Here is a 23,673-nt window from a genome sequence, read left to right as displayed (position 1 = left end):
GTTGTGTGAAAACATCCACTCACTGTGCAGTGGCAATCAAAAACGCTAACATGATGTTGGGAATCGTAAGGAAGGGAATAGATAAGACAGAAAACATCATATTGCCTCTATATAAATCCATACATCCACATCTTGAATACTGCATGCAGCTGTGGCCACCACATCTTAAAAAAAAAATAAAAAATATTGGAATTGGAAAAGGTACAGAAAAGGGCAACAAAAATGATTAGGGGTATGGAACAGCTTCCTTATGACAGCAGATTAATAAGACTGGGACTTTTTGGCTCAAAAAAGAGGCAACTAAGAGGGGATATGATAGAGATCCATAAAATCAAGACCGGTATGGAGAAAGTAAATAAGGAAGTGTTATATGCTCCTTCCCATAACACAAGAACTAGGGGTCCCCAAATGAAATTAACAGGCAGCAGGTTTAAAACAAACCAAAGGAAATATTTCTCCAGCCAACACACAGTCAACCTCTGAAACTGTTTGCCAGGGAATGTGGTGAAGGACAAAAGTACAACTGGGCTCATAAAAGATCTAGATAAGTTCATGGAGGGTAGGTCCATTAATGGCTTTTAGCCAAGATGGTCACATACATAACCCCTTACTCTGGCTGTCATTTGCCTCTGATGGCCAGAAGTTGGGAATGGGCGACAGGATGGATCACTTGATGATCCCTGTTCTGTTCATTCCCTCTGGGGCACCTGGCACTGGCCACTGTCAGAAGACAGGACAGTAGGCTGGATGGACCTTTCTTCTGACCCAGTGTGGCCATTCCAATGCCTACCTCACGATGACCCATTGCATGGAGGCATGGAGTTATAGGAGTAATGAAATGGATGGGAAAAGGAGGGATTGCTTGTCCAATCGCAGCAGCCACACGAGGTACGAAGCAGGGCAGACGTAGAGATGACAAGCAAGCAGCATAGGCTGAAATAACCGAACCCAAGCACCGAAAGGAGTCCTCCAGTGGATGCTACCCAGGGGATGAAATATTCCCTGATTGGCAAAAGCAAAGATATTCCTTGCTCAGTGCCAAAGATGGTTTTGGATGAGGCTACTCCCCATCTTCTGGACACAGTAGGCAAGGACAGCTAATGAAGAATGCCCTTTGGGACCAGGCCTGCACTGGAATGACACGCCCAGATGTGTTACCAGAACTGGCTGGCACCAGTGCCAGGCTGATGACATGCTAGCATGTAGACGCACTGGCAGGAGCTGGGCAGATGACCACCTCAGCGGTCTGATAGACAGAGCCAGAGAAATTAATCGAAATGCAATGCAAACCCAAGAGGAAATTCCCAATCAACAGCATTGCCAAGTACAAGTTGTTCACTGATCTTACATGGGTTACAACCTGGCCAAGGAAAGGGATGCACAGTATAGCAGCTGTCCCTGATTTAAAATACCAAGTCAGTTCAGAGCCGCGCTGATCTGGTTGATTTTTTGGTCAGGAGTGGAATTGGGGGAAAAGAAAGCTTTTTGGTTCAAACAAACTGAATTTGTTCATTTTCCTTGCCACAGCAAAGTTTCTTTGGGGTTTTCATTTAGTTTTGCATCTTTTTCAGGGACTTTTTGTCCCTCTTGTTGGTTTTAGAAAAGCTAAATATGCCAGATGCCATTTTGTGATAAGTCATTTCCAAATGGCCACAACAACCCATTTGTACTGTTAAAATACAAAATTCCAGTTTTTCTTCTATCAAAACTATTTAGCCAGACTTGGCTGCAATTCATGAATCATTTGACAGAGCCAAAACATTGCATTTTGGAGTAGGGGAATGTACTATTCAGAAAAAAAAAGTCCACCTAGATCCAAGTCACATGATCAGGGTTTGTTAACTACCTGACAACATTTCTTATAGGCCTTGCAAATCCGAGCAAACCTCTGCAGTGACTCCTGGAGAAAAATGTGTAACCTTGCATACATGTGGTACACAATCACCCACAAAAACCAATATGCACTACAGAAGCACACGTGTGTAAGCAGTGGCAACACTGCATGTCAGCGACCCACAATCACACCTTCTCCCATGTGCACATGTGAGAGGTGCTGTGTTGGCCCACACTCTAGGGGCCTCCGGCATGAGCTATGGAGCTGCCAGTGCCTTGTGAGGGGCTGGCACACCCATGCCTGCTGGGAATCAGCACAGAAGTGGACCGGTACCAAACTAGCCCTGGGGACACACACACACACACACACACGGCAGACTACAGTCCATGCAGAGGGCCCCCCCCCCCACACACACAGATGGCATACCACCTCCACAATGGTACAGTAGCTGATTGGCTGATGATGCCTCCCACACTGCTGCTCTGAAAGTCAATGGGAGCAGAGGCTACACAGGGGGCATCTATGATCTCCATGGCTAGCATAACCTCACCCCACCACAAAGGGCGGAGCAATGCAGGTTTGCGGGGTACAACTCATGGAGAGGGGTTCAGCACCCCCAGAATCCCTGCAATAACACACTCAACTACGCAGCCGCAGCGCCCCTAGAGACCCCACAATAACACTCCTGACCACACAGCCCAGTGCCCTTAGGGAAACCCACAGTAACAAAGGACCAGCGATTTGCCCCACTTTGGAGACAGCAGGACAGCTCCAGGGTAAGGGCTGAAGCTCCGGTCTGGCTGTGCACTCTGTGTGGGGCCCAGCCATGGAGTCAGCCATGTGGATGGGTCACGCAAGCCTTCTGGGGCTGGCAGGCTGTGCACACCCTACGCAGGGTTCTCCTTGGCATTTGGGCGGACCACAAGCCCCAGCCCTGCAAACTGGAGAGAGCCATGGGGCAGGAGGGTGGATACAGCCTGCAGTGAGATGGATGGACTGAGCCAAGGGGCAGAGAGAGGACAGAGCTGGTCCCTGCAGTGTTTCTTCCCCAGGCACCTTTCTGTGCAACGGATCCCAAAGGACAGATCTGCCGGGCCCCCTTCCCTTCTTCTAGCCCTGCCCCATGCTTCCATGTGGGCAGGAGAGGCTGTACCTCCCCAAATAGCCTACCATGGCCCCGCCCAAAGCCAAAGTCCCTCCTGCTGTTCCCAGGGAGCTGGCTGGCATGCCTCCCACAGGGACTTGGGGCAGCTGATGCTGGGGCCAGGGGCTGCAGTGGGGGGAGGGGCTCTTTGGGCTTCTGTAGGGTGTGGGAGGTAGGAAGGGTGTGACCTCAGGCCCATGCATCCATCCCTCCCCTTCTATCTGACTCTCCACCAATCCACCCCATGTTCCCCTTCTACTCCTCTCATCCCAAGGCAGGTCCCCAGCTTCCTCCAAGAGGGGCAGGCCCTGGGAGTGGCCACATTCCCAGCACAGGGTGATGTGTGTTATTAATTGGCTTTAGCATTTAACCCTGCGCTTCCCAGGCCACCCCCCCTTACACACAGAGGCCTGCTACAGCTGCTTAGCAAGATGGACAGGTATGATCTGGTCTAATCCCACACACCCCGCTGGCAAACAGCTCCCTACACCCACTTGGCAGGCAGGATCAGCCCCTTGCCACCACCCCTCCCCACTCTGCCCACCCCCCGGGCAGAGAGCTCCCCACACTCTGGTCTCTGGCCCCCAGCCCTTTCTTTGCTGCCCCGCCCCAGGGAGTCAGACTACACCCCCCAAAAGTGGTTTTTTTTGGGGGGGGGGCTTCTGCCAAGGGTAGCACCCAGCACATTAGACAGCCGGGGGAGCAGGGACCCCCACACACCCTACCCCCACCACGTTTTCTAGGTGAGATAGCTGGCAAAACCAGGGAATAACCAGCATTCACTTGGCAGGTCAGTGGAAAGAACCCAGGAGTCCTAGCTCCCAGCCCATCAGTCTCCACTCCCCTCCCAGAGCCAGGGAGAGAACCCAGGAGTCCCGACTTCCAGCCCCCCTGCACCAAACCCCACTCCCCTCCCTGAGCTGGGGAGAGAACTCAGGAGTCCAGGCTCCCAGCCTGACCTCACTCCAGCCTGCCACACCCCAGAGTCCTTGCCCCAATCCCTTACCTGGCCCTGTAGTCCCAGCGACCCACGAACACGGTCCAAAATATTCCAGGCCCTGGATGTGGAGCAGGGAGGAAAAATCCCAAAAAGGGGTAAGTGAAGAAATAGCACCTGGGAGGGGGAGGAATCCTTAGTCACGTCCAGAGGAGGTGCTGCTGGGCTTTAGGGGGTCTCCAGAGTAAAAGGGGGTGCCCACAGCCACAGAGCTCCGGGTCCCGCAGGGCTGGCCTCTGGGCAAGGGGTCCCCCCGTCAGCGGCAGGAGTGCATGGCATGTGTAGATGGGGCTGCCAGCACCTGAGGCTGGGGGAGGGGGGTTAACACCCATAATCCTCACCCTGTGTCTTTGCTGAGCTAATCAGCTTATGGGACCTGGTAGGGGGGTGGGGGGAGCTGGAATGGATGGGGTGGGGGAAGAGTGCAGAGGATGGCTGCATCCCAGGCAAACCAGGCAGACGTGCCTAGGGAGCAGCGCAAGCAGATGGGGGTTCTGGGAGGAGGAGGAGTGCATGGGGCTCACAGTGCGGAGATGGACTGACGAGGGAGTGTGAGGAGGGGGTGCTGGGAGTCATGAAGGTAGCAGGGAGAGTGGGTAGAGGAGGGAGGCAGCATGTGGAGTAGTGTAGATGGAAGCGGGCTGTCTGGCTGAAGGGGGGAGAACCGTGGGGAGGCTGCATTTGCAGGCCATGGGGCATTGGGCAACTAGTGCAGGGGGCATGGGAGTATGGAGGCCAGGTTGTGTGTTGAGGGGATGTGCAAAGCAGGTTGTGTTGGGATGTGTGCGTGTATGTGTGTGCCTGCAGAGGGACTGTGTGTGTGGGAGGCACTGGCAGGGCAGGTTGTGTGTTAAGCATGGCAGGAAAAGTAGAGCGTGTGCTGTGTGTGTGTGTGTGTATATAAAGGTTGTGAATTGTGACATGTGGAAGTTGTGGGTCTGGTATATGTATAGGTTGTGTGTTGGTGTGCGATGGTGCGCAGAGGCTGCATGTTGGGGATCTGTGAAGGTTGTGTGTTTGCTGTGTATGTGTAATGCTTGTGTGCTGGGTGTATGTCTGTGTTTGGGATACGTGTACGAGTTGTGTTTTGTGGGTGTGTGTGTGTAGAGGCTGTGGGTTACGAATGTGTCGGTGTGTATAGAGATTGCATGTTGGGGGTTGTGAAGGTTGTGTGCTGGGTGTATATGTGTGGTGGCTGTGTGTGTGGAGGGGATGGGTGTTATGTATGTAGGGGTTGTGCATGTGTTGGGAGGGTGCAGGTTGTGCATTGGACATGTGAAACAGGCTGGCTGGGGAATAGGAGCATGTAGCGTGTGCAGAGGACCAGCGTCTGTGTGCACATCGGGGGGCAGGAGTGTATCCAGGGCCCAGATGTGCGAGCTGGGAGTGTTGCAAGGAGGGTGCATTCAGAACAGGGTTTGTACCAGTGCGGGTGGACTTTATGGATTTTCAGGAGGCTGACAGGGGGACAAGATGGTGGGGGCAGCCTGGTGGGAGAGATTGTTGAGGGGGTTCTTGCAATCTGGGCTGTGGGTTGTGATGCTCTGTGTGAGAGAGGTTGTGTGGTTAGGGGGTGTCAGTGTGGGGGAGGAGGTATTTCTGTATGTTGACTGTTCCCTTGATACCCACCCACACTGGCAGAGAAAGGGGGGATTCAAGGAGTCACGTTGACCCCAGCTGGCCAGAAGGGAGCTTGGAGGACCCTGGGTGTGGTCTGAGTAGCCTGTGGGAGGAGCTCCTGGCACTAGCTCCAGGCCAGGCCATGAGACAGGGCAGACATAGGCTCCCATAGGACAAGGTGGCCTGGGTGAGCAGGCACATCCCTGCCAAGGGGGCAGGAGGGAGTGGGAAGAAAAGCTTAGGGGGCACCAGAAGAGAGATACAGGGCATGGAGGCAGCGCAGAAGGACTGTAAACAAAGATCTGTCAAACCCACCAACTGCCCCCTCTAGCACCTCACCACCAAGGGGATAATAACCTACTACTGCCAGCAGAGACTCCAGTATTAGAAGGGGAAAAAAAACACTGAAGGAGTGTTGATTCTCCAGGCTAATGGCCCCAAGCTGTTTTCCCACTACTCCCCTCCCCCCACTCAGCTCATTCAGTCCTGAAAAAGCTGGCAGTGGACAGGGGAGTGGGAAATAAAAGAAACTGTGTGGCTAATTCAGAGTGATTTGGGCTCCACTGATTCCCCATTGATCAAGAAATCATAGAACTGGAAGGGACCTCGAGAGGTCATTGAGTCCAGACCCCTGCTCTCATGGCAGGACCAAGCACTGTCTAGATCATCCCTGACAGATGTCTGTCAACCTGCTCTTAAATATCTCCAGTGATGGAGATTCCACAACCTCTCTAGGCAATTTATTCTTGTTTAACCTCCCTGGCAGTTAGGAAGTTTTTCCTAATGTCCAACCTAAACCTCCCTGGCTGCAATTTAACCCAATTGCTTCTTGTCCTAGCCTCAGAGGCCAAGGGAAACAATTTTTCTTCCTTCTTCATGTAACACCCTTTTAGATACTTGAAAACTGCTATCATGTCCCCTCTCAGACTTCTTTTCTAGAGATTGGATGGCTAAGTATGATTCAAGGTAGTTGCTAACCATTAGCCATGCAATCTTTCTCCTAAATTGGTAGCTGAAAACTTTATTTCTACTCTTTTAGTGCACTTTTAGAAAGACTGTCCTTTTAAAAAGTTTTATATCTTTTTAGTCTTTCCCCTCCACACACACTGTGGGATTGCTGGCTTCCCACCCCCGCTCTGGGGCTGCTACCCTTTTGGCTTTGGGGCTACTGCCCCCCCCCCTTGGTCTTCAGCTGCTGCCAGGGGGCCGGGAGCTGGAGCTGGCGGACTGCTGGGAGGAGGGGGTCAGGAGCCAGAGCTGGTGGGGGCAGCCTGCCACATCAGCCACAGTGGGAGGCAGGAGGAGGTGGCCAGCACGTGTCCAGGAGGGGCAAGTTGAAAATCCCGTGACAGACAGACAAGAAAAGTGACAGCTTAATAGAAAGATTGTCTAATAATAATAAAATAATAATAAATAATAATAATAAGCCCAGTTCTTTCAGTCTTCCCTCATAAGGCATGTTTTCTAAACATTTAATCATTCTTATTGATCTTCTCCGGACCCTCTCCAATTTCTCTACATCTTTCTTGAAATGTGGTGCCCAGAACTGGACACAATACCCCAATTGAGTCCTAATCAGTGCAAAGTTGAGAATGACTTCGCATGTCCTGCTCACAAAACTTCTGCGAATGCTGCCCAGAATCATGTTTGCTTTTTTTGCAACAGTGTCACACTGTTGACTCATATTTAGCTTGTGGTCCACTATGACCCCTAGATCCCTTTCTGCCATACTCCTTCCTAGACAGTTGCTTCCCATTCTGTACGTGGGAAACTGATTGTTCCATCCTAAGTGGAGCACTTTGCATTTCTCCTTATTAAACTTCATCCTGTTTACCTCAGACCATTTTTCCAATTTGTCCAGATCATTTTGAATTACAACCCTACTCTCCAAAGTACTTGCAACCCCTCCTACCTGGGTATCATCTGCAAACTTAATAATCGTGATTCATTTAAATCTGGCCCAGTGTAAACGTAGCAAAAGAAAGTAAACTGGACTTCCAGGACAGAGGTGATCTCCGGCCTGGAAGCTAAGAACCCCCCCCCAAAAGCAGCTTTTCTGGTCGATGCTCAAAGGACCAACACGACCCAACAGCTGGACACTGACATGGGACAAATTCCACCTGGAACAACATGATCGCTTTCACCAGCAAGAGGTGCTAAGTAGGATACCGTGAGGGACGGGCTTTCTACCAGATCTGCTTCAGGAGACTTGAGAGGGCACACAGGATGGGTCCGACAGGACAGTCGCAAAGGTCCCACGTACGGCCCTGAACATCTGCACTAGGAAAAAAATCTGGCGGGTGGCCTGGTGGGGCTGAAAGTGTACCACAGACACCTGGGCTGGGGCTATGGAAGGAGTGCCCCAGAGCTCATCCCAGCAATTTTTCAGCCCCACCCGTCAAGCCCTGGGAAATGGAGCGAGTACCCCAGGCCAGCTGCAGGGCTTTCTCCCTGAGCGGAGATGCCCTGGCCTCTCTCATCAAGAGAACCCAACTCTTCCCCGGTGGGCATCAAATGTGTTCTGTCACTGGATGCCCACCAGTTGAGTCCCTGCAGTGTGATCTGTAGCCAGGACGTGTACGCTCTCAGCCAGGGCTCACCCCGTGAGCCATGCTGCGTGCCCACCAAGCACTGCATCCCCAAAACTCTGGTCTCTGATAGAGCACCCAAAAAATGAGCCAAAGGAGCCATCTGCTGGTAGGACGAGCCAGGAGAAGCAAAGGGATTAGTGGCGGGGGTAGGAAACATGGTGGCAGGGTCTGGTGGCAGGGTCTGGAGGGTGGAAAGGGAACATAACAGGTGATGGCGGGGTGAAAGCCAGCCCATGACACCTGCGCAAGTGGGCAGTGCCAGCAAGCCTAGACCAGCAGTGCCTGGCTGCCGACAGGTCTGTTAAACGGTGCCATGGGTGTGGTAGACCATGAGGGGACAGACCACAGGGGATGGTCTGCCCTGTAACCAGAGTCTCTGGCCCTATGGGACCCTAATCTCAGCTGGAGAGGTGGGGTCCAAACAGTGCCCAGCCTCACAAGGCCCTGATCTCAGTTAGGGGGCACAGCAGTGCTATGGGGAATTATTAAGGCCAGCCTCCCAGGAGCTTGACCCATAGCCTGGGCACACATTAACTCATTGCTGGATGGAGCTGCAGCCTGTGATGTATGGGCCCTGGGTGCCACTTCTCCATCAGGGGACATGAGGAGAGGCTGAGGTGGGACACGGGGCAGAATGGGCCCCTCCCCCCTCAGGACAGCTCAGAGTTGTGTAAGCCACGTTCGCGCTAAAGCAGATTAGAGCTAATCACAGCAGCTTGATCGCCCTGCGCTGTGGGGGGAGGGGCAGCAGATGGCAGCGCCCAGTCTGGGGGGGAAAAAAGTGGATATGGGAGGGTTGCCCCCCCACAAACCCAGCTCTGCCAATTGCTCTCCAAACTCCACTACTCAAGCCTGAGCAGGGACAGGGCAGGATATGGGGATAGAGGGCCTCGTGGGTCTGAACTGAGCAGCAGGAAAAAGCTCTGATCCCGGGGTAGAGAGGCCCATGGGACCGATACAACTGACTAATGCCCAGTTTTTCCGGCCAGTCAGGAAGCAGCCACAGGAACAAAGGGTTCAAGGGCCAGGTGCCCTCCCAGCGAGGCACCAATCACAGCACCAGGCCCACACGTGCTGCAAAACCAACTCTTCTTTATTTAGAAAAATAACCAACTGCATCACCAACGGGTGGGGGCCAGGAGCCCAATAACTTAAGCAACAGAACGCGGTGGGGTCAGGGCTGGGGGGATCCCAGCACCCCCACACACCACCTTGGCACCAACACAACATGGGACCTGGGGGGCTGTGCCCAGGGCAGGGGGCTACTTTACCCAGGTGCCTGGGCTGTGGAGACATCGGGGGGCCTGCAGGGTCCCTGCTTCATCTCCACACGCCGCCACCCTTGCCAGCGCGGGCACCGAACTGGGTGGGTTGAGCTGCCTTCCTCCCAGCCTTGGCAGGGCCGTGGCTCTTCTCGGGACCGGGCCGGGCGTTGGCCGGGCGCCTGGGGAGACCCACCTGCAGGATAGACAGGAGGCTGAGCAGCTGAGAACAGAACCCAGGGACAACGGCCTCTGGCTGTTCCTGTCAGTGCCCAGCCCCACAACAACCGCCATGGAACCCTGTCCCACAGCACCACACATCAACTGTGCCCCACTCCTCAGCAATCCCCCCCCCTCCACACACACACACACACACACACAGAGGACCCAGCTCCCAGAGCCGCCCTGGCAGACTCACCTCTCTCCGGCCAGCCTCAGGCAGCCGGGAGTCGAGGTTCCTGCGGGCAGCCGGGTTCACATGGCTCTCATCACCCTTCACTTCCGGCCTGGGGAGCAGGAGATAGTAACAGAACCCAAGAGAACCCAGATGTCCTGCTTCCCCCCCCCCCCCAGCTCTAACCACTAGCCCCACTCTCATCCCAGAGCTAGGGAGCAAACCAGCAGTCCTAGCTCCCACCCTGTCACCAAATACTAAGGTTCGGGTCAATGGGAGAGAGGGACAGCTGGGCGGGGGTTGGGGGAGAACTATAGCTCACAGCATGCACTGTGGGGCAGAGCAGTGCACACTGGGAGCTGTAGTCCCCAAAAGCCACCTCCCCCAGGCCAGGTACAGTAGGGTGGGGAGGATCCATGTCAGTAGGAGTAGGGTGAAGCCCAGACACCCTGGAAAGGACACAGCACCAGGCTTACCTGCTGCTGTCACTGGGGCGCGTGTAGGTGAAGATCTCCTCCGAGGGGGACGTCTCGCGGCCCTTGACCTGGTACAGCCGCAGCAGACGGGAGACCTCAGCCACCTGCCGTGGAGACAGGACGCCCCCCTCTCCCCCTGCGCAGAGAAAGGATGAGCCAGGGCAGCACTAGAGGGCACTGTGGGGCAGGAGTTCAGCAGGGGGCACTCTCCCCTGGCAGGCAGGGCTGGCCCCAGGGCAACATGAGGGGTACTATGGGGCAGGGAGCAGGCCGGGGGGAGGGGGGGCGCTGGCTGCCCTCTGGCAGGTGGGGCTGACCTCACTGGCCAGGCAACATGTGGGGGTGGGGGTCTCACCAGCTGGGCGCTGCAAGGGGCTGGGAAGCTCCAAACTCCGCTGGCTGTAGCTGGCTCTGGGGAGTGACACCTTGGTCTTGTGCACGGCAGTGGCAGTGGGGGGAACACGCTGGGGGCCAAGAGGCCGGAGCGTCTCCCACGGGGCTGAGGAGTCCTCCCGGGCCAAGCCTATGGGCAGAAAAGACAAGGATTACATGGGGACTGGACCAGGCCCCCATGGGAAGCAGGCCTGGAGCAGCTGGGGAATCGGGGAATCCGGGTGGCACAGGCTGAGTTAGGATCTCCCCTGCGCACCTCCAGCCCCATATAAACAGGACACCTTGCCCCTGTCCCTCCTCCGCAGCCCTCACCTGGCTTGGCATGTGGCTGCGCTGTGGGGCAGGAGGAGCTCTCACTCAGAGGCCCCTCCTGCCTCTGGGGGTCGCTTGATGCCTGCTCCAAGAGCTGAGAAAAGAGACAGGAGTAAGTGTGCAGCCAGGTACCCCCTACCTGGCCCCCCTGAAACCTGTAGTCCCCGTGCCTCACCCCACAGTGAGCTGGTCACAACCGCCCCAAACCAAATCGCAGTACCCTGTCCCCCTGCTCATAGACTTTAAGGTCAGAAGGGACCATTATGATCATCTAGTCTGACCCCCTGCACAGTGCATGCCACAGAATCTCACCCACCCCTCTTAGAATAATCCTCTCACCTATGTCTCAGATATTGAAGCCTTCAAATACTTTGAAGGCCCCAAGATGCAGAGAATCCTCCAGCTGTGATCTGTGCCCCATGCTACAGAGGAAGGCGAAAAACCTCCAGGATCTCTGCCAATCTACCCTGGAGGAAAATTCCTTCCCAACCCCAAATATGGCGATCAGCTAAGCCCTGAGCATGTGGGCAAGACTCACCAGCCAGACACCCAGAAAGTTCTCTATAGTAACTCCTATCATCCCTCCATTGACCTATTTCCCACTGATAATGAATGGTCAATTAGTTACCAAGATCATGTTCTCAAACCATCCCCTTATCATAGAGCTGGAAGAGACCTCAGAAGGTCATCAAGTCCAGCCCCCTGCTCTAGGCAGGACCAATCCCATCTAAATCAACCCGGCCAGGGCTTTGTCAAGCCGGGACTTGAACACCTCTAGGGATGAAGACTCCACTACTTCCCTAGGTAACCCATTCCAGTGCTTCACTACCCTCCTAGTGAAATAGTTTTTCCTAATATCGAACCTGGACCTCTCCCACCGCAACTTGAGACCATTGCTCCTTGTTCTGCCATCTGTCACTACTGAGAACAGCCTCTCTCCATCCTCAGGAAGTTGAAGGCTGCTCTCAAATCCCCCCTCACTCTTCGCTTCTCCAGACTAAACAGACCCAACTCCCTCAGCCTCTCCTCATAGGTCATATGCTCCAGCCCCCTAATCATTTTGGTTGCCCTCCGCTCTGCCCACCCCTTCCCCCAGCCAGCACCCCTCCTGCCTGGCTCCTACCAGAGCCATGTAGTATTGCAGCTCTGGGTGCATCTGTCCAGGGGCCACCTGCCCTCCATGCTCCAGGCTGCTGTTTGGGGAAGTCTCGCCGTCACTGGCCCTCACATCATCCTCAGGGTAGGGATGCTCCGCCAGGTGGCTGGGGTGTGAACTCAGCCCTGGATGGGGAAGAGAGGGCTCAGAGCAGCCCAGTGTCCCTCTGCCCCTCAAGCCTCAGGTGCCAACCCAATGCCCCACAGACACTGTGCTGCAAGGAGCAGGTTGGGCAGGGGCTCAGCAGGGGGCGCTCTCCCCTGGTGGGCAGGGCTGGCCCCAGGGTTTTGCTAGGGGGCGGTGACAGTGGATGGGGGCCATGCAGCCCCTGCGCCCTTCCTGTACCTGGCCCGGCCGTGTCATCAAGCTGCGGCTCCAGCGGCTGGAAGACCAGCTGGCTCTGGACGCTCTGATTCAGGAGCTGGGCTAGTTCGGCTGAGAAGCGCCCGCTGGGCACTAGGGGCAGAAAGCGCTCAAGGCCCTGTGGCTCTGGAGCCAGCGGCTGGGAGCTGCGCTGAGTGACAGGCTGCAGGGGAACAGCCTGGGCCAAGGACCTGCCGCTCCGCTCGCCGTCCCCGGCGCCGCGGGGGTCTCCCTGCCAGCTCTCCGGCTTCCCGAGCGGGACCTGGCTCAGGGGCTGCCCTAGGCACTCTGGCTCCAAGGGGGGGGCAGCACTGGAAGCAGGGGGCTGTTGGAGGAAACAAACAGGGGTTAGCGATGGGGAGGTTAGCCACGGCTCGGGGCAGGGAATCAGAGCAGGATACCTGGGTTCTCTCCCTGGCTCTGAGAGAGGAGTGGCGACTGGGGCCCAGGAGACCTGGGTTCTCTCCCTGGCACTCACCACCTGAGAGCCCTTGCCAGGGGAATGCAGGGAGGCATCTCCAGTCAGCAGGCGCAGGGCCTCGTTCCAATGTGACTGCATCATGGCCTGGAGCCGCGACACCATATCTGCCCGCTGGGCCTCCAGCCGCCACTTCCCAGCCTGCAGCTCCCGCGCTGCCTCCTCCTGCCTGGCCAGCCTGTGGAGAGGGGTGGCATTGGCGCTCTGCACTCCGTGGGGGCAGACTGAGCTGGGATCCACACACCTGGCCCATGCCCAAAAGGTGGCTACATCTCAGCACTAGGCGAGGGGCCTCTGTGTAGCCAGCTACCCCACCCCAGAGGCAGCAGCATCTCAGTGCCAGACCAGGAGTCCCTGGCTGTGTCTAGACTTTGTCCCTTTTCCGTAAAAGGGATGCAAATTAGACACATCGCAATTGCAAATGAAGCGGGGATTTAAATCCTCCCCGCTTCATTTGCATAAACATGGCTGCCGCTTTTTTCTGGCTCAGAGCTTTGCCGGAAAAAAGCACCAGTCTAGACGTGGATCTTTCGGAAAATAAAGCCTTTTTGCGAAAGATCCCTTATCCCTTATTTTAAGAGATTTAAATTCCCTGCTTCATTTGCAATTGCGATGTGTCTAATTTGCATCCCTTTTACGGAAAAGGGACGCAGTCTAGACACAGCCCCTGCGTAAGCTGCTGCCTTGCCCGAGGTAGCTGCATCCATGCTGGGCGAGTGGTCCCTCAGTCACCAGCCACGCTGGCACTGCCCGTACCGCAACTCGTAGTCCTCGACCAAGTGCCGGTGCCGCTCCTCGCGCTCAGCCAGCTCGGCCCGGAACTGTGCCAGTTGACTTGCCAGCTCCTTTTCATGGTGCCCGCTCAGCTCCAGCAGCTGCTTCCTGTGGGGGCGGGGAAGGCCAGGCTAAGCAGCAAGCACAGGGTCTCTCGCCCCCGACCCAAGCCAGCCCCATCCAAAGGGAATTTGAGGGCAGGAATTACTGGAAAGAGGGCGGGGAAGGGGATGGCTGGGGGCAGGAATTGGGGATACCTGTGCTGCTCTCGCATGGCACCTGTCTGGCGCAGGCTGTCCTCGTGCACCCGGGCCAGCCGCTCCGTCACCTGCTGCTCCAGGGCCACCTTCAGCTCTGCCTCCAGCTTCGCCTTCTGTGCCTCACACCGCGCCTGTGGAGAGAGGGGCTGTTCTGTCACCCCAAGGACTCGCCCCCACCCTGGAGCTGGAAAGAAGCCAGTGCCCCCTAGAGGGGTCAGACCCATGCCCCATTCCTGCCCTCCCCCACCCCGAGCCAGCCAATCCCTGTCCTGGGGCCAGAAGGAAGCTGGTATCCCCTAGAGGGGACAGGCCCCAGTACCTTCACCAGGCTGATCTCCATCTGCAGTCCATCCCGCTCGCTCCGTGCCACCTCCAGCTCACTTTCTAGACGCTGGGCGTCAGCCTGCACCAAGGCCAGGACCTGCTGGGCATCTGCCGTGCGTTGGGCCTCCCGCTGCACGGCCGCCTGGGGTGGGAAGAGATGGGGCAGCCCCCACATTAACCACTGGCCCACACTGCCTGCTCTCAGTGGGGAGAGAAGCCAGGGGAGTCCTGGTTCCCAGCCCCCTTTCCCACTCTAACCCACCAGCCCTCACTGCCCCCCCACCTAGAGCTGGGGAGAGAGCCCAGGAGTCCTGGCTCACAGCCCCCCTTTTCTAACCCATTAACTCACAGTCCCCCAACAGAGCTGAGAGTGGAGGAAAAATTGGACCCCAGGGGAATGCAGGAGACAGAAATGGCATTCAGGGCACAGAAGGCAGGAGGGAGCGGGAGGATACAGCTGTGATGATGGAACTGCCTATCTGGGAGGCAGAGGATCCAAGGATAGGCTGCATAGGGGGAGAGGGGCCAAGGGGGTGTGACAAGGATAGACTGTGCCAGGTGGAGAGCATCAAGAGTCCCCCAACCAGCAGAATCAGCCTGGACGGTGGTCACATGGGCAGGACGCCAGGCTGGCTGGGGGCTGCTGTGGGGCACAGGGGCTGGGAGGGGACAGAAGAGGCCAGGGTGGAGGGCTCAGGGGCACTGCACCAGGCCGGCTAAGGGTTGAGAGAAGGGGACCAAGTTCTCACCTTTTCACGCTCCAGCTGCCCAGCGCTCTCATCCTGCAGTGCCTGGCACCGCTGCTCCAGCTTCCGCTCCCGCTGTGCCCAGCCTGCCTGCTGCTCCTCCAGCGTGGCTCGCAGTGTCTCCAGCTGGCACTGACCCTGCTCCCGCTCCGCCTGCAGCCCCCGCCCGCGCTGGCGCTCTGCCTCCAAGCTCTGCAGCAGTGCTGCCTTCTCCTCCTGCTGCAGGGGAAATGCAGGGAGTCAGAGCAGGCACCAGGCCTCACACTGAGGGGAGCAGGGCATGCTAGGAACTGTGGTCTTCTTTGGCTCTGGCACCCCACTCTACAGGGAGCAAGATATGCTGGAAGCTGCCGTCTGTATGGACTCCAATGCCCAGCTCTGTGGGGAGCAGGATATGCTGGAAGCTGCAGTCCCCATGGGCTCCAGCGCCCGGCTCTGTGGGGAACAGAGCATGCTGGAAGCTCCAGTCCCCGTGGGCTCCAGCGCCCAGCTCTGTGGGGAGCAGGATATGCTGGAAGCTCCAGTCCCCGCGGGCTCCAGCGCCCGGCTCTGTGGGGAGCAGAGCATGTTGGGAGCTGCCTCAGGACTGATGTCCCTTTCTGCATCCCCTGGCCACAGGGCTCGAGGCTCAGTTGCCCAGGTCAGGCAGACAATACTTACCAGCATTGCCATCTCCTCGCGCTGCTGGCTTGCCACTTCCTGTTCCTGGCTCAGGGCCTCCAGTGCCTTCTCCAGCTGTGCCTCCAGATCCGATGCCTTCTGAAAGGGGAGACACACCAGGGTTCAGGGCAGTGTCGGGCGGGCAGCTTGGCCACTTCCCCCACCCAGTAACCCAAGCTGCCCAGCTCACCTCACGCTGCTCACTCAGTGCCTGCTGCACGGCCTCCTTTTCCACCTGTAGTCCCCGCAGCAGCTCCGTCCGCTCAGCCTCCTGCCGGTTCCAGCCCTCCACCACTTTGGCCAGCGTCTGCCAGAGGAGAGGGCAACAGAGTACGCCCCGAGCACAGCCCTGCTGGTGCCCCTCAGTCCTGACCCACAGCCCCTGCTAATCCAGTCCTGGGCTCCCCATGCCCTGCTGATGCCCCTCACCCCCAAGCCACAGCCCTTGTTACCCCAGCCCTAATGATGCCCCTCACCCCGTCATAATCAGGAGTGCTGACCAGCACCTGGTGACTAAGGCGTTAACTAATGTCTCCTGTAACTAATGTCTCGTCAGGTATCCGGTGGTCAGCCAATAACAATGCAGGTAGGAATTTCAAACTGGAAGACAGGGGTTTTCTCTCTCTGTTCTTTGGTTGAGAGGCTGAGCAGTTTTCTTCCAAGTACTGAGGGAGACGGGAGACACTCCTCTCTCCAAGTACAAACTTCTTTTACAATGTATAAGTAAGGAAAAGTTTAGCTAGTCCGTCAGGATTTATTGTTTTCCTTGTTTGGGGATGCGGAAATAATGTCTGAGCTTGTTAAGTGGTTTTTTTTCTTTTTGTAACTAGGTCTTCAGCCCAGGGATTTCCCTGAGTATATATATCAAATGGTGGCTCTTTCCATCTAGCCAATGCACTATGCTTGCAACTGTAGCTTTGTTTTAATAATAAAAGTTTTCTCTTTTTCTAATTAGCCGCTATCAGTGGATTATTGTATCCTAGAAGGTCTGTCTGTGTCTATCTGTATGCCTGACTGAGGGGTCAACCACCACAGACTGCAGCTTGTTTTTTTCTCTGTTCCTTTCCAAGGTCTTTTGGGGAAAAAGAACTTGGGGTGCCCCGGGGGTTGGTTTCAAGCGTCCACCCCTGTTTATGGGTTCAAAAGCACTTGATGGTGGCAACAGATTCCCCAAAATCTGGGTATTAGGATTCTGGGGGAAAGTGTTTGTACCAGAGCCTGTAGCGGCAAGGTTTGGAGTGCTCTTGCCATCTTGCGGGCCCCCAACTTCTGCATTCGTTGTGCTAGCGTGGGGAACAGCCTTGACACTCCTGACCCACAGCCTCTGCCCACCTTGTCCAGCTGCTCGATCATACTGTCCTTCTTCATGTCGGCAGAGATGGCAGCAGCCAGCTGCTGCTGCAATTCGAGGGCCCGGCTCTGCAGGGCTTGGACGTGTCGCTCACAATGCTGTTAGGAAAGCAAGGGGTCAGTACTGAGAAGGGGGAGAGCCCCACAGATCCCTCCGTACCATGCCACAGCCTCAGGCAGCACCCACAGGAACAGCTTAGACCCACAGCACCAACTCCAACCCGGAGAATCCCCTGAGCTGCTAGCAGGACTTGGCATAGGACACGTGCCGAAGCAGGACTAAGCACCTCTCTGAATCAGCCAGTCCCTGCCCTGAGGCCAAGTGAGAACTAGTGCCTCATAAAGGGAACAGGCCCCAGGCACCATTCCCCACCAACCTGAGACTCTGTCCCCACCTCTGAAAATGGTTCTGCTCCATCTCTGGCATGGTCAGGCCTGTCCTATCTGGAGCCCCATGGAGGAGAAAGGGAGCACCTGTCCACCCTGCCCCCCATCCTGAAAGCCAGCTCTCCTATATCTCTGCCAGGGCACAACACCCCTTAGCAGTTTGCCCTGAGGGTGCAGCCAGTACCCAGGGGCAGTGGGTTACAAATAGCTGCTTCTGCTTCCCCCCAGTTTTCACCTCCCCACTCACTAGGCATTTGGAGGGGAAGGCCCTCCTAGGAGCCAGGACTCCTGAATTGTCTCCCCGGCTCCTGAAGTGGAGCGGGGGGGGGGGGGGTTGTTGTTAGATCAGGAGAGTTGGGAACCAGGACTCCTGGGGTCTCTCCCAAGCTCTGTGAAGGGAGTGGGGATTGCATACATGCTGGTAGACACAAGTGTGGGGGACACCCCACCCTGGAAACACACATCCACCCTGCATGCTGGGCACAAAATATGTCAGAGACCAGCCCAGGGCCCCACCCCTCACCTTCCTGCGGGCCCGCTCCTTGGCCAGTGCCTCTTTCAACTGCAGGGGGTTGGTGGCAAGTGCGGGCTCAGGGGGGGCACCCAGTCGCAGGCTGCTGTAGCGGGGAAACAGCTCCTCCAGGCCACACACCGAACCAGGCGGGGAGAGTTCCTGCAGGGGCCTGGCACTGCAACAGGGCAGGGGGTAAGTAAGCTGCCATATGCCCTGGTGCAGGGAGGTACCCACAGCCCTCCGGGTCCCTGCCTAAATAGATACCCCTCTCCCAACACTGAGATGCACCCACCTCTGGGGAGGGGCAGCTTCATAACCTCCCCCCCAGCACTTACGTGAGTAGGGCAGTGGTGCTATCACTCTCAAAGGAATCATCATCCTTCTGCTCCATGGTCCCCACGGTGAGGGGGTCACCTGCCAGAGGAAGGGGCTGGCTGCTGAGTGACACTCTGAGCCAGTCTGCTCGGGAGCCCCAGCTCCAGTGTCACAGCCCCTGCTCCTCCCAGAACACATTGCATGACCACCCCCAGCTCTGGGAGGGGAGTGGGGGCTGGCAGGTGAGAGCAGAAGGGGCTAGGAGCCAGGACTACTGGGTTCTCTTTCTGGCTGTCAGAGGGAAGGAAGGGCTGGTGCTCTGGTAGGGCAGAGCAGCCCCCCCCCCTTCCCTCCCACACACACTTAAGTGCTCAGCTGAGCCAGGGAATGCCACAGTGCCCCCCGCAGGCCACACACTACATCACTTTGCAAGCAGGGAGGAATATAGTGGGGGCGGGAGGAGGGTGAATGCATCTTTTGGGCATATCCCCCTTGCTCCCCCCCAGCTGGGTGAAGCCGGAGGGGAGTGAAAGGGAATCTGCAGTGGCCCAGAGTAACCTATCAAGTCCTATAACCAAAAACCACCCACAACCTGCTCCATGTGCAGAGACCCTACGCCTGGCGCTGAGATGCAGCCACCACTGGGTTGGGGCGACTGGTCAGTCAGGGACCCCTCACACAGTGCTGAGATGCAGCCACCTCTAGGATGGGGCAGCTGGTTATACTGGCAGGGGAATGTGCCCCACACTTCACTCACCGTGGGGCAGCTCGCGGGAGTCCTGCAGCATGGTGCGTAAGCGGGACCTGACACTCTCTATCTCAGCCACATGCCTGGACTCGCCACCCTGTCAGGGAAGCCAGATACAGCCATTCGTACCATCTGGCACACCCCACCATCCCACCCCACACGTCCCACACGCACCCCTGCTCACCTTCCTGCGGGCGCTAGTCTCCACCCCAGCCGACAGGGTGCGGCTCAGCTCCTCAGCCAGCATGTCCAGGTCAGGCGGCCGCAGCTGGGCACAGGCATCCAGCTCGGCCTGGCGACTGCGATGCAAAGAAGCATAAAGCTGGGCTGTCACCTCAGAACCAAAGGGCTGGGCAGGTGTGGTCGGGGTTGAGAGGGGCAACGGCTCCATGTCGCTCAGCAAGTCCTCACTGCGCAAGGAGGCATTGAGCCCGGGGCAGGGGCCCTTCTCCGCCATAGAAGGTTGTACGATGGCGGCGGCAGCCCCTGTTGGAGAGAACAGCAAAAGGGACCAGGAGCTGCTGGCTTGTAGCTACCTGAACACCTGGTGAGTCCAACTTGTGTGAGCAGTAGCAGGGCTTTGACACACAAACAGCTACAGGTCCACACACCACAAGGAATCCCTCCCACAGCTGTGAGCAGTTCAATGGCCTACATACATACACAGAGCCATAAACCTACACACCACCAGGAATCCCTGCCAGCAGTGAGCAGTAGTGGGGCCCTAACATACACAGTCACGGACAAGTATCAGAGGGGTAGCCGTGTTAGTCTGAATCTGACTCCTCGTCGCAGTCACGGACACCTACACTACCAGGAATCCCCTCAGCTGCGAGCAGTCGGGAGCTCTGACAAACCCATACAACCAGTGATATACATATGTCAGCTCACTCAGCTGGGAAACTGAGGCCTGGCAGCACAGAGACACACCAATAAAGGAGTTGCCCAGAGTCCTAGATCCCAGCCCTTGCTCCCTCCCACCCCTGCTCTAACCACCAGCCCCCAATCCCATCCCAGAGCTGCAGAGAGAACCCAGGAGTCCTTGCTCTCAGTTCCCCCACCTCCACCACATTTCATGGCCCAGGGCAAACTGAAGTCACCCCTTGCTCTCTTGGCCATGTGGCTCCAAAGAAGCAAGTGATGCAGGGGTGACCCCAGTCTGCCCTGGACTGTGAGGGGGAGAGGCTGGTGTGGAGGCCACTCCAGCCTCCCAAGGGGAGCCAGCCCAGAGGGGAGACCCTGCCAGGTGGTGCTCCAGGGGTGGCGGGAAGGCGCCAGGCCCATCATGCCAGGGTGAGAGCAGCCGAGGTGCACCCCATGGCCTCACCCCACACGGACTCTGCAATCCAGGGACACAGCAATCGGGGGGAGCCTCAGCCAGGCCCCAGTGTTTCCCAATCCCCCCTCAACCCACTAGCCACCACCCCACAGGGGCTCACCTCAGCCCTGCCCCCCTCCAGCCACACAGGGGTCTCCCCTGCAGGCTCTCTCCACTGCCTCCCCCTTTCCATTCCCTAGGGGTCTCCCCAGGCTCTCCTTAGTTAAAAATTCCTCCCCGGTGACCCCCCCCCCTCCAACTGCTCCTCCAGCCCCGCCCCTCTCCTGCCACGCCACGCCCCCTCCTTCCCAACGTTCCCGCCCCGCCCCCTGCTCTACTGCAGTCCCTTCCAACGTTCCAACCCCGCCCCTCCCCACTCCTTGCTCCGCTCCCGCCCCTTCTGCTCAGCCCCACCCCCGCCCTCACAGTCGCTCGCCGCCCCCACGCGCGCTGCCCCCTCCCCTCACTCCGCCCGCCAGGCACCTGGGCGCGAGGCGGCCGCCGCCATCTTGGTGCGGGGCACTCGGCACGGGGCCCGGCGTGCGGGGCGGAAGCGGAAGCGGGGCGCGAGGGAACAGCTCGGAGGCGGAGCCAGCGCGCAGCGGCGACCGAGGTGAGGGGCGGCTGGGTGGGTGAGGGACCGGGGCGGGGGGAGCAAATCAACGAGGCGAGTGACTGAGGTTTGTGGCCCCGCCCCACAGATGACCGTGCACAACCTGTACATCTTCGACCGCAACGGCGTGTGCCTGCACTACGGCGAGTGGCACCGCAAGAAGCAGGCCGGCATCTCCAAGGAGGAGGTGAGACCCGGGGCCGTGGGGCCCCGCACGAGCCGCGGCGGAGCGTCCGCCCGGCCCCAGGGGGTCTCACGCTGCCCTCTCTCCTTGCCCAGGAGTTCAAGCTGATGTACGGCATGCTCTTCTCCATGCGCTCCTTCGTGGGCAAGATGAGCCCCGTGGACATGTATCCCTCCGCCGCCAGGGCAGTGGGGGGTTGGCTCGGGGATGGGGGACCCGGCAAGGGATTTGGGGGATGCTGTGGGATGGGGGGCCCAGGAGGCAGATGTGGGGATCTCTGTCCGTGGGGTGGGGTGGGGGGCCCAGGAGGCAGATGTGGGGATCTCTGTCCGTGGGGTGGGGGGCCCAGGAGGCAGATGTGGGGATCTCTGTCCGTGGGGTGGGGGGCCCAGGAGGCAGATGTGGGGATCTCTGTCCGTGGGGTGGGGGGCCCAGGAGGCAGATGTGGGGATCTCTGTCCGTGGGGTGGGGTGGGGGGCCCAGCCAGAGGACGCAGGGGAGATTCTCAATCCATGTGAGGGGCAGGAGAGGTTAAACCACAGGTGGGGGGGAGGTCTTGCGTTTCTTGATGGTTCTCTCTCTGGGAGGCCACGGCCCCCACACTCCTTAGCTGTGTGGGTGCAGGAAGGAAGGGTTCCTGGCCTTTCAGACCAGCAAGTACAAGCTGCATTACTATGAGACGCCCAGCGGGCTCAAAGTTGTCATGAACACGGACCTGGGTGTGGCCAATGTGCGGGATGTGCTACACCAGATCTACAGCAATGTGAGTCTGGGCCTGAGCCCTCCATGGGGAATGTGGGCTATTGGTTAGAGCGGAAGAAGTTGGGAGCCAGGACTACTTGGTTCTCTCTTTAGCTCTGGGAGGAGCGTGGTGGCTGAGGGTTCGGAATGCTGGGGGGCTGTGAATCAGGACTTCTGGGTTCTATCCCCCAGCCCGCACTTGCTCTCTTCCCCCCACAGATCTACGTGGAGTTCGTGGTGAAAAACCCACTGTGCAGCCTGAGTGAGCCCATCCAGAGCGAGCTGTTTCGTGCCAAGCTGGACAGCTTTGTCCGCGGCCTGCCTTTCTTCTCAGCCCGGGCTGGCTGAGCACCCGGCGCCGCCTCCCTCCAAGGCGAACCCAGCCCTGTGCTGGGGCAAGGGACTGTGCTGCACCCAAGCCTCCAGCCATGGCACGGACGGATTGTTTTTTGTGGGGGCTGCTGCTCTGCCCCTCCCCATGGCACAGCCCTGCTGCCCCACCCCTTCAGAGATCACATGGCCTGGCTCTTTGGGATCAGCCAGCATGGGCCCACAATGAGAGTGACACAATTCCCTGCGAACCCCCTTGGCTGGTGTACCCATTGTACATTTGGTGATCTGACTGGTGGGCTCACTCACTTCCTGGTAAGGGGCATTAGAACTGTCTGGATACCCCTGCCCTTTGGCAGGGGAGACTTGCAAGACTCTTTTCAGCATGGGGCAGCACCAGGCTCTTTGGGCTCAGGAGGAAGCAGTAGGATCCATGGCCCAGTCCCACTAGAATATGCCCTGGCCTCCCCATGAACTTCCTAACCAAGCTGTAACACTCCAAGATAGTCTAGGAGGGCGGGGGACTGCGGGCTGCTCCCTAGCCGTGGGAAGTGGAGGACCCATGCCCAGGTGCAGCACTGACCATCTGGGGTGCAAAGGATATCAGGGATGCTTGGAGCCAGGACGTCTGTTCTCTCCTTCGGTGTGGAAGAGGAATGGGATCTAGTAGTTAGAGCAGCAAATCAGGAGTGTGTGTGTTCCTGACTTTCATCCTCCTTTGCTCTGGACCCCAGCTCTAGGAATAGGACCCACAAATGCTGGCTCCCAGCCCTCTCCCCCTTTTCTGTCCCACTAGATCTTACTCCCCTTCTACTTGTCAGGACAAAACCCAGGAGGCCTGCCTCTGAGGCCTTTTCTAAGAGGGCCTTCCTTTTCCAAACCCCTGTTCAGCTTGGTATTGGTGTGTGTGTACAGACCGCTGAGGTGGCACTGGTTGTGCTGAGTGGGTCTCAGTTCTGTGGTGCAGTCTCCTTGGTGAATTAAAATGTTGCTCTCACCTTCCATCAGTCTTCCCTTCACTGTCTCGAGAAGGTCTGTGTGGGGGAGGAGGGTGGGCAGAGCCTGCTGCAAGGGGCTGAACTGCAGACAGACAGAACACCCAGGGGCACTGGATAGATGGGGATGGGGGTTGGAATGAACAGCAAGGCTGTGTCTAGACTGGCATGATTTTGCGCAAATACTTTTAACAGAAAAGTTTTTCCGTTAAAAGTATTTGTGCAAGAGAGCGTCTATACTGGCATGTGCCTTTGTGCAAAAGATTTGCTTTTGCGCAAAAGCATCCGTGCCGGTGTAGACGCTCTCTTGCACAAGAAATTAACATTGCTGACTACATTGGCCTCTTGCGCAAGAGGGCTTATCCCTGAGCGGGAGCGTCAGAGTATTTGCGCA

The 23,673-nt window shown here is 57.5% G+C and overlaps 3 protein-coding genes across 8 annotated transcripts in view; 1 reads left to right on the top strand and 2 right to left on the bottom strand.

Annotated features, from left to right (window-relative positions):
• The window catches only part of GUCY2D (guanylate cyclase 2D, retinal), a 52,809-nt gene extending 43,681 nt beyond the window's left edge, over window positions 1-9,128 (bottom strand). For both annotated transcript variants that reach the window (XM_075908183.1, XM_075908185.1), the window contains exon 1: window positions 3,985-9,128. The gene's annotated coding sequence lies outside the window, so the exon portion shown is untranslated. The remainder of the gene's footprint in view (window positions 1-3,984) is intronic.
• A 133-nt stretch (window positions 9,129-9,261) lies between these two features.
• On the bottom strand, window positions 9,262-21,140 carry CNTROB (centrobin, centriole duplication and spindle assembly protein). Of its 5 annotated transcripts, none has more exons than XM_075908186.1 (20): window positions 20,900-21,140; window positions 19,283-19,584; window positions 19,108-19,195; window positions 18,371-18,449; window positions 18,045-18,210; window positions 17,117-17,233; window positions 15,975-16,091; window positions 15,785-15,883; window positions 15,128-15,343; window positions 14,374-14,520; window positions 14,052-14,185; window positions 13,777-13,902; window positions 13,021-13,198; window positions 12,525-12,867; window positions 12,147-12,304; window positions 11,024-11,117; window positions 10,674-10,841; window positions 10,319-10,454; window positions 9,867-9,954; window positions 9,262-9,644 (listed from the first exon to the last, which is right to left on the bottom strand). In XM_075908186.1, exons 1-20 carry the CDS (start codon window positions 21,138-21,140, stop codon window positions 9,507-9,509), a joined length of 3,135 nt encoding a protein of 1,044 aa, XP_075764301.1. In that variant the 3' UTR covers window positions 9,262-9,506. The 5 variants fall into 5 exon arrangements, with proteins under 5 accessions (XP_075764301.1, XP_075764305.1, XP_075764303.1 ...); XM_075908190.1 differs by having other exon boundaries at window positions 19,283-19,397; window positions 20,900-20,947; XM_075908188.1 differs by lacking the exon at window positions 20,900-21,140 and adding an exon at window positions 20,538-20,682.
• On the top strand, window positions 20,896-23,286 carry TRAPPC1 (trafficking protein particle complex subunit 1). The gene is made up of 5 exons (XM_075908194.1): window positions 20,896-21,029; window positions 21,118-21,216; window positions 21,309-21,379; window positions 21,838-21,976; window positions 22,174-23,286. The coding sequence occupies exons 2-5, from the start codon at window positions 21,118-21,120 to the stop codon at window positions 22,300-22,302; spliced, it is 438 nt and encodes a 145-aa protein (XP_075764309.1). The 5' UTR covers window positions 20,896-21,029; the 3' UTR covers window positions 22,303-23,286.
• The last annotated feature ends 387 nt before the right edge of the window (window positions 23,287-23,673 follow it).

Source organism: Pelodiscus sinensis, chromosome 24 (assembly GCF_049634645.1).
Source record: "Pelodiscus sinensis isolate JC-2024 chromosome 24, ASM4963464v1, whole genome shotgun sequence".
In the NCBI taxonomy this organism is placed as follows: Eukaryota; Metazoa; Chordata; order Testudines; family Trionychidae; genus Pelodiscus; species Pelodiscus sinensis.
The sequence above is the reverse complement of the archived record's forward strand: the minus strand, read 5'-3'. Positions and strand labels throughout refer to the sequence as shown.

Coding starts and splice junctions, on each gene's coding strand:
- TRAPPC1 (XM_075908194.1), top strand. CDS start 21,118: ATGACCGTGCACAACCTGTACATCTTCGACCGCAACGGCGTGTGCCTG. Junction 21,217..21,308: donor CCGGCATCTCCAAGGAGGAG/GTGAGACCCGGG, acceptor CTCCTTGCCCAG/GAGTTCAAGCTGATGTACGG. Junction 21,380..21,837: donor AAGATGAGCCCCGTGGACAT/GTATCCCTCCGC, acceptor GTGTGGGTGCAG/GAAGGAAGGGTTCCTGGCCT.
- CNTROB (XM_075908186.1), bottom strand. CDS start 21,140: ATGTACAGGTTGTGCACGGTCATCTGTGGGGCGGGGCCACAAACCTCA. Junction 16,092..17,116: donor TGATCGAGCAGCTGGACAAG/GTGGGCAGAGGC, acceptor CTCCTCTGGCAG/ACGCTGGCCAAAGTGGTGGA. Junction 14,186..14,373: donor TGGAGATCAGCCTGGTGAAG/GTACTGGGGCCT, acceptor CTCTCTCCACAG/GCGCGGTGTGAGGCACAGAA.